The sequence below is a fragment of the Saccopteryx bilineata genome, chromosome 5 (genome assembly GCF_036850765.1).
Source record: "Saccopteryx bilineata isolate mSacBil1 chromosome 5, mSacBil1_pri_phased_curated, whole genome shotgun sequence".
Lineage (NCBI taxonomy): Eukaryota > Metazoa > Chordata > Mammalia > Chiroptera > Emballonuridae > Saccopteryx > Saccopteryx bilineata.
The window spans coordinates 37744959-37760008 of NC_089494.1; the positions used below are offsets into that span (position 1 = coordinate 37744959).

Consider the following 15050-nt stretch of genomic DNA (forward strand, 5'->3'; position numbering starts at 1 on the left):
CCGTGGTCAAGGCACATATGAGAAAGCAATCAATGAACAACTAAGGTGTCGCAATGCGCAACAAAAAACTAATGATTGATGCTTCTCATCTCTTCGTTCCTGTCTGTCTGTCCCTGTCTATCCCTCTGACTCGAAAAAAAAAGAAAAGAATTATGACTATTCAGTTTTATTAACAGTAAACAGTACCTAACCTAACATGTACCTCATGAATTTAGTGACAATGATGGCATTCATTTCTCTATGATTGGTCTCCAAATAACCCTTAACCCAAAATACTTTATGTTGATATCATATAAATGATCAATACTACCTGGAAGAACTTTATCCATAGCCAACTTTTTTTAATATATATATATATTTTAAATACATAACATATGAAAAGGATATATTTCAAAAAATATATAGAAAATATATAAAATTTACTTCTAACATACAAAGTTAGGTGGCAAATTGACTGATCCCTAATCTAATATAGGTATTTATATTAGTGATAGAATTATGTCTGAAAAATTCAGTAAAAGATGCTGCTATTTGGAGCTTATTTTTATTTTTTATTTTTTTTCCCCCATTTTTTTTCTGAAGCTGGAAACGGAGAGACAGTCAGACAGACTCCCACAAGCGCCCGACTGGGATCCACCCAGCACGCCCACCAGGGGGCGACGCTCTGCCCACCAGGGGGCAATGCTCTGCCCACCCTGGGCGTCGCCATGTTGCAACCAGAGCCACTCCAGCGCCTGAGGCAGAGGCCACAGAGCCATCCTCAGTGCCCAGGGCCATCTTTGCTCCAATGGAGCCTTGGCTGCGGGAGGGGAAGAGAGAGACAGAGAGGAAGGCGTGGCGGAGGGGTGGAGAAGCAAATGGGCGCTTCTCCTGTGTGCCCTGGCCAGGAATCGAACCCGGGTCCTCCGCACGCTAGGCCGGTGTGGAGCTTATTTTTAAATAATCCTTACAATCTAAGTATTTATGTGTGATTTAAATACCACATTTTTTGCCATTTTTGACTTTTTAAAAGTGTTTTAAGCATATCCCAAAATTTCTCTGTGAAAATAACATAAAAATAAAGTTTTCACCAACTGATGGATGTGGGGTTCAGCATTATGAGACTAAAATCCATGAATGATCGTGGATTTTGGTTGTAGGCAATTCTGGATTTAAAGCACAACATTACTATTTATAAGATGACCAATCGTCCTGCTTTAAGGAGGACTGTCCTTCTTTTGTAAGTTCATCCTCCCTCGAATAGTGTCCTCCTACATGTCCTCCTTTTTGATATTGGAAGACTAATCTGTAAATGTCTGTATTCGATAGATGCAGAGTCGATCTATTGTGTGTGATGTGATGTATTTGTATCTAAATGAGTAATTTTTTCATACAATTATTATTAAAAATGAATAGGCATGTAAGCATAATTACAATATAAAATATTACAAATGTTTTATTATGCATTTATTATATTATAGTGTATTATTGTTGCAATGAATAAAATGTTTCTTTTATTTACAATATTGTTTTCTTCCATTTATTTTTGTCCTCATTTTCATTGTAAAAAAGCTGGTCACCTTACTATTTATTAACTGCAATGTTTGAAAAATTAACCTCTTCAAGGCCCTGGCCGGTTGGCTCAGCGGTAGAGCATCGGCCTGGCGTGCGGGGGACTCGGGTTCGACTCCCGGCCAGGGCACATGGGAGAGGCGCCCATTTGCTTCTCCACCCCCCCCCTTTCTCTCTGTCTCTCTCTTCCCCTCCCGCAGCCAGGGCTCCATTGGAGTGGGGATGGCCTGGGCGCTGGGGATGGCTCCTTGGCCTCTGCCCCAGGCGCTGGAGTGGCTTTGGTCGCAGCGGAGCGACACCCCGGAGGGGCAGAGCGTCGCCCCAGGTGGGCGTGCCGGGTGGATCCCGGTGGGGCGCATGCGGGAGTCTGTCTGACTGTCTCTCCCCATTTCCAGCTTCAGAAAAATACAAAAAAAAAAATTAACCTCTTCAAGCTTGTTTTCTGTCTTGAAGGTAGGAATATTTTGGTGAGGGTTACTATTAAAATGTTAGGTAAAGGAATAAATAAAGTGCATTGAAAACTATTCCTCTCCTGTGTTGCTGTCATACACAGATCACTGCTGACCCTGCAAACCAGTGTCTTGCACACTGCAGGAACTTAATTTGATTGCTTCACAGCAACATGAGCCTAGAGTAAGTATATTAAGTAGTATGGAAGAAAGAAGTTCGCAGCCACCACTGATTACAAACATTAATGAACGGGAGGTGAATTTCCGCATACCAAGACTGGGCAATGTACATACACCCTCATTTAATTCTCATAATAATCCTGTGATGTAAATACTACCATTTTTCTTACCTTGTGTAAAGAAAACCAATGAGGAGAAATCTGAAATAATTTACTTAAGGTTCACACAAGGATAGAGTTTAATCCAGAATCTATATTCTTTCCATTAAAACCACATTTCTAAGAGAAAACTAAATAGTTTTCAACAAGTTCATTTTTGTTGGTTCAGTTTTGTTTGCTCTGTAGGGAGTAACTGATTACTATTGTATATTTAAACAACAGCAAAAAAATATATTAATAGGCATTACATTTGTGTTATATGACTTCAAATTCCCTTCCATGATCATATCTGTAAATATTTTAAATATACAGTTAAAATTGTTATGCATGTGTTTGTATACATAATATTTTTATATTATACATAGGTATAATATTTTATATTTTATTATTTTCACATTTCATATACACATTCCCCACATAGCAATTTGGTTACATACTAGGGATATTTAATAGCTATGCAGCATTTTGCAACATTGATACTCCATTAACTGGCTTAGTACAGGCCAAACTTAACATAGCACTCACAATTAGAAACATAAACTACATCTGCTTTATCACAGGCAAAACTGGCCTTGGTTCAGTGGTATTGGGTATACACTACCTTCCAGATCATTACTAAATCACCATGTTCATTGGATAAAGTGTGGTCAAAATAAGTAGGGGCAGGGGAGGAAAATATGGGCTTTTCTTACCTGCATATTTTCTCTCATATCTATGGCTTCTCTTAAGGGATGAACTGCTATTTTAAAGATGTCATCTATGGGTTTAAGACCGATATTCCTGAGCATGGTGTACTCTCGAACTTTCTTCCCCATTCTCACTGAAAGGCTGCGCTTCTGTGCCTTTCCTCCTCCACTTCGATTAGCTATTGCTATGTGGACGAAAAGAGTGACGTGCTCCATGATGTCACCCACGAAAGAGCGCAGGGGCACATGCCGATACCCAGGCTGCAAACACTCGAACGGTATCGTATACTGCCCTATGAACTCGTCCCCAATGTAGTCATCATCCAGGACGACAAACCGGATCATGGCCAGCTCGGGGAGGTTTACTTGAAACTCAAATGTTTCATCAAAAATAGGATTATCACTGTTTTGTTGTACAGTTTTAGTTCTCTGCTCCGAACAGTCTGCTGGTATTCCATGTATCTCTACACAGACGTAGGGATCTATGACATCCCCTTTGGCACAAGCTCCCTTGGGCTTTGGAAAATTCTGACCGCTGATGATCTTGATATGAAGAGCCAGGGGAGACACCCCAGGTACAACGCCCTTCGTATTGGCGCTGAAGTAAGAAACTTCATCCCGCATGACAGATGGCCTTAGCACATAACCGCACCCTCCATTCTGAAGAAACCAGCCTGTGTAAAGGTCCATCATTGGACCCGGGGTCTGAAAGTTCATCGCTACAATCTGACAGCCACAATTCCAAAAGTCCTGCGGATTCAAGTTACTGGAATCAATCCTCATGGGACTTGGATAGATTCTTGACAAGAACTTCTTATTATAATTGACAAAATCCTCCGGGTATTCATTTGCAATTCGGCTAGCCTCTGTTTCACTAAATGAACAAATTTCCCAGTAGTTTTGGCTTTTCATGGACAGTTCAAAATCCCTGTGGTGAACAGATTTACAAATAGATACCAAGTCAGAGAGCTCTCTGCACAGCCAGATTTGCTTCTGCTCACCATTGGAATCTACTGACATCCTTCGAGACATTTCTGCTTCTTCATCTTCATCTGTTACTTCCCCTTCCAAAACATCTGCATCCGAAGGCAGTTTCTTTCCTTTCACAATGATCATTCTTTTTAATTTTTCTGGTGATGGGAGGTAGGATTCTGATGGCAAAGGTGCTTCGGTATAGAGTTTAGTGGCAAAGACCTTTTTCATTTGTTGAGCCATTACCTTCTGCTGTGGTAGGGAGCAGTGATTCCCCAGGCACAGAATGAGTGGGTATTCAGAAGCCACAAAGGCAAATTTGTTTATCACCTCTATGACACTTTGAAAGGAAAGGTGCGTGGTCATGTTATTTCGATTACAAAGCATAGGCTCATTGTCTGAACCATCACTTACATCAAGTTCAATGCTTCGACAGCCCATTTTCAAAGCTCTAACATACCCATTAATGTCAGCCGGCCCCCTGAACTGGTCTTCTATCAGATAGGTGTTGTGAGAAGCATTAATGTAGTAGTGAGATAATGGCTGGGTCATGTCTTGGACAACCTTTTTTTGCTCAGGATCAAAAATGTCACATTCTGGTGCCAACAAATACTGGGTAAAGCCATCGATTGCAAGAAACCCTTTTTGACGTCCTTCTTCAGAAAGTTCGTATCTCCGAATAATGTCTAAGCACATATCCTCAGTAATATGGGTGACCCCTTGCTCAGCTTCTAAAAAGAGCATCAGATCATGGGCATCCAAATATTCCTTGTTTTTCGATATCTGTACAAGTAAAAAATAGACTTCTGGCCTGGTACAAAGTTCACAAAAAGCTTCACAAAATTCCTCCTCTGTCACCCGGGTGGTCAGCTTTTCTTTGCTCTTCTGAATTTCTTTAAACTTTAACCTGATCTTGGATTCCTTCAGGGTAGGGTTGAGTTGTTTTATTAACTCAACAGCGGTGTCTTCCAACATAATCCCATTCCCGTCGATATCAGCTGCCTCAAACACTGTTTTCAACCACAGGAATCTTGGTGTATTCTGGTTGTCCTCCATAAAATCAAAGGGCTGCTTACTTCGCGAAACCAGGTACCGTAACCCTGACACCCAGATGTTGGCTACGTCTGCTGAATTAGCAACTAGGTCCAGAGACTCATAGTTTTCCCCATGGAGGATGGAAAAGGCACAGTCCTCACAGATCTGGTCGGCCAGGCCGTTGTTTCTAAATGTTTCCGTGTTCTTCCCCAGCCTGATCTCTTTGATGGCGGCAATATCAAGCTTAGCTTTCTCGAGGTCTTTCTTGGAAGGTTCCCAGCGAAGAGCGAGGAGGTCGGTGTCCAGAGTGAAGAAGCGGTTGTAGATGCGAGAGCTGGGCCGGACCTTCTTCAGCTCGCAGCCGGCCTGCATGAAGCTGATGCAGTCGCTGGCGCTGCTGATCTTCTTCTCCGAGGGCATGCTGCTGAACGACACCGTTTTCTTTCTTCCGCCACATTTTTGGTTTGAAGGATCCTACAAAACAATTGGAAAATAATGAATCAATTTCCTTTAGAGAAAGGCAAATTCAGTAACACTATGAATTCCTTAGATTCCATTCAGATATTATTATTATTATTATTTGGACAGAGGCTGGCTTAAGATTTACCTTTTCACTGTTATTAGGTTCAGGAAAAAAATTTATCTTTCAAATGCCTGCGTGTTCTTTGAAGTAAAATCAAGGACTATTAATTAACTGCAAATCACTCTTATTTACTCATGAAAGCATATTTTCTAAGAAACTCTACATGCTGGTACTTAGACAACCTAGCTCAGTTCGTAGTGATAAGTGAAAGAAATAAAGCTGAATTTCTTTTAAAAGTTTTCCTTATTTATACTTGGCAACAGTTTAAGTTTTACACTTAACACTGGTTCAAATGGAAGTTTTTAACCTTAACATACTTTATATCAAAAAGGGATTACAATATAGCTTAACTAAAAATTACTTTTTTCCTCACTTCACAAAGGGCTTATGATACAACATTACTATTATTTTTCCCTCAAACTATTTTGAAGAATGTAAGTGTCTTGAAAGTCAGACTGAGAACTAACAGTAGACAAATGATTCTCACTTGAGCAAATTTTCAGACTAAGGTAAACAGTTTAAATGAACAATATGAGAATTCACACCTACCTACATGTCAGTATAATGCTATTAGTAGCCATAGCTTAGAACCTAACAGAAATGTGAGTAGCGCCACTAACTTTTAAGGTTCTTTCAATGCAAATTAAATTTCAAAGCCTTTTGCCATGAGATTTCACAGGGAACACTTGCACCTGGCCTTTTATCCATGTCTGTAAGTGTCCTAGGAACTTAGTCTCAGAATCTTGGCCTCCTCAGTCAATTTCACCCTTCCCTAAATAACAGGGCTAGCAGGGCATCAAATTTCATCCATTCAGATTAGTTTACCTTATGCAGATTAAATATTACTTGTGCCTGTTTCTCTCTTGGATGTATCTGGGCCTTCTCTATTTTCTCTCCTGAATTATAGGTCCAGTCCTCTGAATATTTGTAATCATAAAATGATGGATTTGTCCTTAGTCCTACACTGCACTGTGCCTATCACTCCCAATGCATTCACACTGAACATCTGATGTTGACACTTAAAACTAGATACTTTTTTTATTTTTTGACAGAGACAGAGAGAGGGACAGACAGGGACAGATAGATAGGAGGGAGAGAGATGAGAACCATCAATTCTTTGTTGCGGCATCTTAGTTGTTCATTGATTGCTTTCTTATATGTGCCTTGATGGGGGTGGGGGCTACAGCACAGCGAGTGACTATTTGCTCAAGCTAGTGACCTTCGGCTCAAGCCAACAACCTTGGGCTTCAAGCTAGTGATCTTTGGGCTTGAGCCAGTGATCATGGGGTCATTTCTATGATCCCACACTCAAGCCAATGACACCACACTCAAGCCAGGGACCCCACGCTGAAGCTGGTGAGCCTGCATTCAAGCTGGATGCACTCAAGCCAGTGACCTGGGTCCTCCTCCATGTCCCAGTTCAACACTCTATCCACTGTGCCACTGCTGGGTCAGGCAAAACTAGATACTTTTTTATGCATTCCTCTGTTCAGACCATAAACTCAAGTTAATAATGCTCCCAACCACATCATCAACTCAAATAATTCTCCCAGGAACAACTTTCCCAAAAGCATCTTAATTAATGTGTATAATACCCAATTTCATAGGCAGCAAAGTGTCCAGCACAAAAGGCATTGCCCTTTGGGCAAAAGTAATGAGTCTCAAATTGTCATTATTCCACTCACTAGATATATAACCTCTATAAGTCACGTAGCTTCCCTTTCTGAACCTTTATTTCTGCTTTTAAATAATACACAATAGAGTGTTATTGTGAGACTCAAAAGAGAAAATGAGCAGATATTCTTTGAAACTTCAACTGCTTATAAGGTCATTCATTTTGATGGAAGAGGAACATTTTATTTTGTATATCTGATCACTAGAGGACCATCAGTAGGCACTGACCACAACATCGGAGGTTATCAAGAAGTTAATTATTTAATTCTAACCTCTGATCATCGAAGACAAATTTTCAGCATTAAACTGAATGTATTTAAAAACAGCCACATTATACTACTATTTTAAATATGGAAAAGTATATCCAAAGTAGCCCAGGCTGTCTCTTTCACCAGCATCATTTTATATCAGGGTAGGATCTCCTCTCTAAGGCCTCATTTAATTGTGGTCTTGCCTGTGAGAACCTCCTATCCCTATGATTCAAGACAAGGCAGGATGATTGATTAGTCAATTGACTAAAACCTTGCCTGTGAAAAGGAAACAAATTTTGCTTTAGTTATCAAATGTTGGTGGGATGATTCATGAACTCAAATAAATACCTCTTTTCAAGTGACAAAGATATAAATTACCCAATTTAGATTACAGAATATTGCCTCTCGGTCTCCTGGCACTTAAGAATTTTGTACCTGTTTTTCCAGAGAGCTGTTATTTTTTAATTATCCCACAGTGGTCAAATTCCTCATTCTTTAAGTTAAAAACAACTGTTTATCCACAGATGCATCGTTAGAATACATTTAAATTCGTCATGATCAGAAACATCAGATGTTTGTGCGCGTTTTTCCACAACATCAAGCAGGCACCTAATGGCACTGCTAAGATGGGATTAATGTAGCAAGTAAAGTAAAGAGGGAAGCTGTGAGTTGTGAGGGTAAATTAGGCTGTGACTCAGCTTATAAAGCTACCATTTGACTACTCATTTAAGCTAATTAGAGCTTTCACATTAAAAAAATATTTTTATATAAGCAGATTGTGTTCCAAATAAGATTACTGTCAACAGAGTTATAAAACCCCTAATAGTTTTTTAACAAATTTTCAATGGAAAGCTGGTGTTCCTCTAAGTGCATGTATACACATAGTTCCTGTGCCCTATGCATTATTATGCGATTTTACACCAACATGTGCAGCCTAATGTTCTTCTCTTGACTTGAGTCACTGTCTGTTTATGAGAACAGAACTACTGCTGTCAAAAGAGATTTCTCTACTACTCAGCCATAAGAAATGATGATATCAGATCATTTACAGCAAAATGGTGGGACCTTGATAACATTATACAGAGTGAAATAAGTAAATCAGAAAAAAACAAGAACTACATGATTCCATACATTGGTGGAACATAAAAACGAGACTAAGAGACATGGACAAGAGTGTGGTGGTTACCAGGGGTGGGGGGAGGAAGGACGCGGGAGGGAAGGAGGGAGAGAGTTAGGGGGAGGGGGAGGGGCACAGAGAAAACTAGATAGAGGGTGACGGAGGACAATCTGACTCTGGGCGAGGGGTATGCAACATAATTTAATGACAAGATAACCTAGACATGTTTTCTTTGAATATATGTACCCTGATTTATTAATGTCATCCCATTAACATTAATAAAAATTTATTTAAAAAAATAAAAAATAAAAAAGAGAAAAAGAAAAAAAAAGAGATTTCTCTTATAAGCCTCTCTTCTTTATGGTGAAATCTCCTAAAATTCTCTTAAATCAAGACACTTTCTCTCCTAGTAAGTTAAGCCTTCCATTGATAAATGTTTTATATCCAGCCTACAAAAAAATCTACCTGCTCAATAACAATTATTTTTTTTTGCTTTGATCTGCAATTCCTACATGATTAAAAAACATATCGCAAAATGCCTTAAAACTTGGAACCAGTGGAAAACATATGATCTTACATCAAAAGAGAAAAAAAAGAACCCTGATTATAGTACATATGAAGCAATTATTAGCTTGTCTCTGTTGTTGACTAGAGCCAAGATTACTTGTATTCAAAATAGGCCAGAAAATTTTCAGGATATTTCTCTCGGTCTGTTCTTTTTGTGGTCATACTATGTATTAGCTTTGAAAAGTTGGGAGGAGAGAAAATGAAACTGTTAAAGTGGACGGCGAAGATGGACAGCTGCAAATCTCATTCGGAACTTTATCACTACAGCCCCTTTGCCAAGCCCTATATGCCCAATCTTTATTTCCCTCAAGAAGACGTAGGCAGATTATTGGCGCAAGGGCAAGACTGTGCAGGTAAACAGATGGGATATCCCCAATTAAAAAACATTGATGTATTGGTTATAGATTTTTCTTGTTTGATAAATACCAAGTATATTTTATGATGAAATAAGAAGAAATCTATTGAGAAGACAGGTCCTCTTTGCATTTTGCAAGAGGAACCAAGTTTGCTATCAGTTCAGGTGTGCTCTTGTTAGCTTTTAGCTCATGAGATGATTGACTTGACCTCAATGATCCTAAGGTTTATCCAAAGGAGTTGTATAAAAGAAGAGAGCTTCCTGATTATTCCAAAGCTAAACTTCTCACTCTACAATGAAAGGAAAAGGCTAAAGTACCAATTAACCACCACCTCCACTCACAACTTTATCTTATACCTGCTTACCAAAAAAAGTTTAAATTTATCAGAATGAACACCACATTGTGATGCCTCTGAAGCTCATGTTCTATTGGGCTCCAAGAATTAGGTATGGAGCTCAATCCTTTCGATTTCCTGACATGCTATGCTTAAGTTTTCAAATTATCACCTCATAAAAAGGAATCACATTTAAAGTAATTAAATAATTAAATAAATAAACAAAATGTTGGTTTTATGGTCTCTGAATATTTCCAGATAATACTTTTTGTTCTATCTTCTTAAATTTATCAATACTTTATATAAAGGGTTTAATCATCAGAATCAAGAAATCTTATAAACAACAATGTAATAGACAGATGTTTTACTCTTTTCTTAAAAACAATACATGACATTGATTTGACTTTTAGCACTGTTTCTTTTTATTCATTTTAGAGAGGAGAGAGAGAGAGAGGAAGTGAGAGAGAGAGAGAAGGGAGGAGCAGGAAGCATCAACTCCCATATGTGCCTTGACCAGGCAAGCCCAGAGTTTTGAACCAGCAACCTCAGCGTTCCAGGTCGATTAGCACTGTTTCTAATGTATTCTTATCATAAAAATAGTTTCTATCTAATCTCATGATGTAAGAGTCAATTTCTAATATTAGAAATAATTGCAAAATACTGAAGGGAACTGTACAACTGTTGTTTTAATTTTCATTATTTTCTACAACATTGGTGCTTATTTGCCACTAGGATTAGGATACCAATCGTAATTAAGTGAGATTTCTATACAACAGTAAAAACTTTATAGCTCCCTCAACATGTTTTGTAAACTAAAATTGGAAAAAATATTTAAATAAGCCAAACTTATAAGCTTGTTTTTGTAACTTTCCACTGGCTTCTCAATTTCTAAGACCAGTAGGCTGGGTATGCATCAAATGTCTTAATAAAACCCAACAAACAAAATGTTTTTTTCTATACAACAGACTGATAAGTCCAGAAAAACTCCACTGCTATTCAAGGCAAGCACAGCTTTGGGTCTCAACCATAAAACTATTGAATTTTTTTAATATAACAATTTCAGGAAAAAGTATACTAAAGAACCACAAAGATATAAATGTAACTAACACCACAGAAATGTATACTTAATAATGGTTAAAAGAGTACATTTTATGTTATGTATATTTTATCACATCCAAAATAAGTATACCAAAGCATTGTATAAAAATTAAAAAATAAACATCATACTCACATTTCCCTACCTCTTACAAGAAAACTCTTTTATAATGTAGAAATCCATAAATTCAGATTTCTCAAAATGACATTCATTTTTCTCTCTTAGTGAAAAAGGGAGGTGAAAACATTTCTGAAGAGCATAAAAATTTAATAGATTATAACTAAAATGAAATATAGGCAGTAAATCTTATTTTTACTGCAAGGATTATATCTGTTCTTATAGACAACCTACAAGCTATTACACTATACTAATGATATCCATTCTGATTTTATGAACTCTCAAGAAAAATTCAGAAATAAAAGATTTGGTTAATACATGAAATCTTCAAAGGATTGTGGACAATATAGCCTAGAATCCAAATGAGCCCCCAACATAGGATACTGAGAAAGTTCTGGTATCAATCCTTTTTGTGTGTGTGTGTGTGTGTGTGTGTGTGTGTGTGTGTGTGTGTTTCCGAAGTGAGAAGCAGAGAGGCAGACAGACTTCCACATGTGCCCAACTAGAATCCATCCAGTATGCCCACCAGGGGGCAATGCTCTGCCCATCTGGGCTGTTGCTCCATTGCCATTCTAGTGCCTGAGGTGAAGGCCATGAAACCATCCTCAGTTCCTGGGCCAACTTTGCTCCAATGGAGCCTTGGCTGCAAGAGGGGAAGAGAGAGAGAGGAAGAAGAGGGGGAAGATTGGAGAAGCAGATAGGCACTTCTCTTGTGTGCCCTGAGTGGGAATCGAACCCAGGACTTCCACATACCAGGCCAATGCTCTACCACTAAGCCAACTGGTCAGGGCTGGTCTCCATCCTTCATTCAATAATTCAACAAACAATAATTAGATACCTACTGCACGCTAGGGACTAACACATTATACAGTTGAAACTGGCAAGGTCTGATTTTTATCAGAGATAGATCACTCTGGACATGCACTGAAAAGATACAATATGGATCAAACTGAAGATGGTTCCATAGGTGACTACTGTAGCATTGAAGACGTGTTGATGGCCCAAGATAGATTACTAATAAAAGGGATGAAGAGAATTGGGAAGTATCAAGAAATAGGAGGTAAATTCAGGTTGACTGGATTTAGGATGACTCCTAGTTTTCTGGTTTGAATGAGAGGTGAATGAAATTGTTACTGAGATATGGAATACTAGGAGAGATGAAATTGAAGAGGAAATAAGTTTACTTTGGACCATGGTAGATTTTAGATGAATATGGGTCGTTGAGGTGTAGAGGCTAGGGAGAGAAGGAGAGACCTTAAAAAAGGAGGCTGAGGGGTAAGAGAACCAGGAGTGTGAACTTACAGAAGCCAAGGAACAAACTTGAAGAAAAACTTGTTTACTGGATTCAGCTGTTATTGGTACAGGGAGGTAAAGTACAGCATAGGAAATATAGTCAATAGAATTATCAGGGTGATCACTTTATAAGTTATATAAATGCCTAATAACGATCTCATATACCTAAAATGAATATAATATTGTATATCATTTAATTTAAAAATTTAAATTTAATCACTGTAATTTAAAAATTAAGCTATAAATTTGTTTTTTTTAAAGATGTTTCTGGTAACTTTGAGAGGAGAATGCCTTATGTTGCCTTCAATATGGTGAGGACAGTGATAGAGGTAAGAGCTAAACTGCAGCCAGAGAAGAGTTGAGAGCAAAGGGCTCCAGGGAAGAAAAGCAAGTACAAAGGATCTCTGGTGGGAAGAAAAACCAGGACAGCTACAGAATAATAAGTGAGAAGCAGAGTGGCACCAAGTGAGACTAGAACAATGAGCAAAGGCAGAGAGTGATAATCCAGGAAAGGCTATCCTCAAAAATGCTGGCTTTAATTAAGTGATATGTGATAGTTCAAGGAATGGAGCTGGATTCTATGTGCACACTTCCCTGCCCAATGGGCTTATGCCCTGACCCACACCCGTGCTTGGCAGTTAGGCAGTCTAGACAAAACCCCCACACACAAAACCCAACTCTGAACACAAAACTCAAGGCAGTCAAGGAGGGGGTGTCCTCACTACATCTGTTACCTTCAAGTTTCAGATAAGGGAAGGTTGCAACTGTAGAATTATAACATTCATTCCACATTATAGCATCCAAAGTTATTTTTTCACAGCAAACTCAAATTACTTAATGAAAAGCCACAAACAGTTGACACAACTTACTTATATTAATACCCTATGACCCACCTAATGTTACCATAATACTATGAAGGTGGTGGTACTGATATTCACTGCTAAGAAGTGGCTGAAACCTGGCCCAAGCTCTGTGAACCATTAACTCTCCCAGTGGCTCTCTAACCCTACTTGGTAAAAAGCTGAATAGTGGTTTTTAAAATAATTTTTTAAAATTTTTATCTATTGATTCATTCTAGAGGGAGAAGAAAGGAGAGAGATAGAGACTGACTTGTTGTTCCATTTAGTTATGCATTCATTGGTTGATTCTCATATGTGCCCTGATAGGGGACAGAACCCACAACCTTGGCACATCAGCACGATGCTCTGCCAGGGGTCCCCAAACTTTTTACACAAGGGGCCAGTTCACTGTCCCTCAGACGGTCGGAGGGCCGCCACATACAGTGCTCCTCTCACTGACCACCAATGAAAGAGGTGCCCCTTCTGTAAGTGCGGCGGGGGGCCGGATAAATGGCCTCAGGGGGCCACATGCGGCCCGTGGGCCGTAGTTTGGGGATGCCTGCAACCAATACCCAGCCAGGGCTAAATAGTGACTTTATTATCCATAAAGAAAACATTCAAAAAAGAAGAAAAAGAAAAAAGCACTCATTCTTCACACCATCTTATAAGTTAACCAAATAATTAAAGGCAATGCTAAGTGTATGCATGCACATACCTCTTGCCAAATAAAGGTTTTTTTCCTTTTTTTTTTGTATTTTTTTTTTTATTTTTCCAAAGCTGGAAACGGGGAGACAGTCAGACAGACTCCCGCATGCGCCCGACCAGGATCCACCTAGTACGTCCACCAGGGGGCGATGTTCTGCCCATCTGGGGCATCGCTCTGTTGCAACCAGAGCCATTCTAGCGCCTGAGGCAGAGGCCACAGAGCCATCCTCAGCGCCTGGGCCAACTTTTTGCTCCAATGGAGCCTTGGCTGTGGGAGGGGAAGAGAGAGACAGAGAGGAAGGAGAGGGGGAGGGGTAGAGAAGCAGATGGGTGCTTCTCCTGTGTGCCCTGGCCGGGAATCGAACCCGGACTCCCGCACACCAGGCCGATGCTCTACCACTGAGCTAACTGGCCAGGGCCTGCCAAATAAAGTTTTATGTCTGTATTTAACATTACATTTCATTTATAAAAGGTGGTCCATTTAATAAAATGTACTAAAGCCATATCCTTTAGGAAGTCTACTCCAATATGTATATACTGAGGTAGGAATAAGAAACTAACTGAATTATAAGGAAGTGATGACCCTCTAAATATTCTCTGAAATAACATCTCTTAATTGACTCTCCTCATTAGAAAGCAAAATAATTGATGTTCTACAGGCAAACATGAGATGGAATATAGAGAGGCTCCACTTCAGAGTGGGTTTGTTTTGCTGAATAGAGGAAGGTTCCATTGTGCCAGATCTTGCTATAGTCATTTGCTCATTTGGACTCCTTAAGAAATGACTCTAGCCTGACCTGTGGTGGCGCAGTGGATAAAGCATCAATCTGGAAATGCTGAGGTCGCCGGTTCAAAACCCTGGGCTTGCCTGGTCAAGGCACATATGGGAGTTGATGCTTGTAGCTCCTCCTCCCTTCTCTCTCTCTCTCTCTCTCTCCTCTCTCTCCCTCTCTGTCTCTCTCTCTCCCTCTCTCTCTCTTCTCTAAAATGAATAAATAAAATTAAAAAAAAAAAAAAGAAATGACTCTAAATAAAAGTGATCATCTCAAGCCCTTCTGTTGTACGGTTTCTGTATAAGTTAAGGTTT

General features: G+C 39.3%; 1 protein-coding gene across 1 annotated transcript in view; it reads right to left on the minus strand.

Moving 5' to 3' along the window:
- The window catches only part of PLCL1 (phospholipase C like 1 (inactive)), a 387263-nt gene that overhangs the window by 72531 nt on the left and 299682 nt on the right, over nucleotides 1-15050 (minus strand). Inside the window, exon 2 of the mRNA XM_066280316.1 lies at nucleotides 3031-5505. Coding sequence (XP_066136413.1) covers nucleotides 3031-5505 — 2475 coding nt within the window. The remainder of the gene's footprint in view (nucleotides 1-3030; nucleotides 5506-15050) is intronic.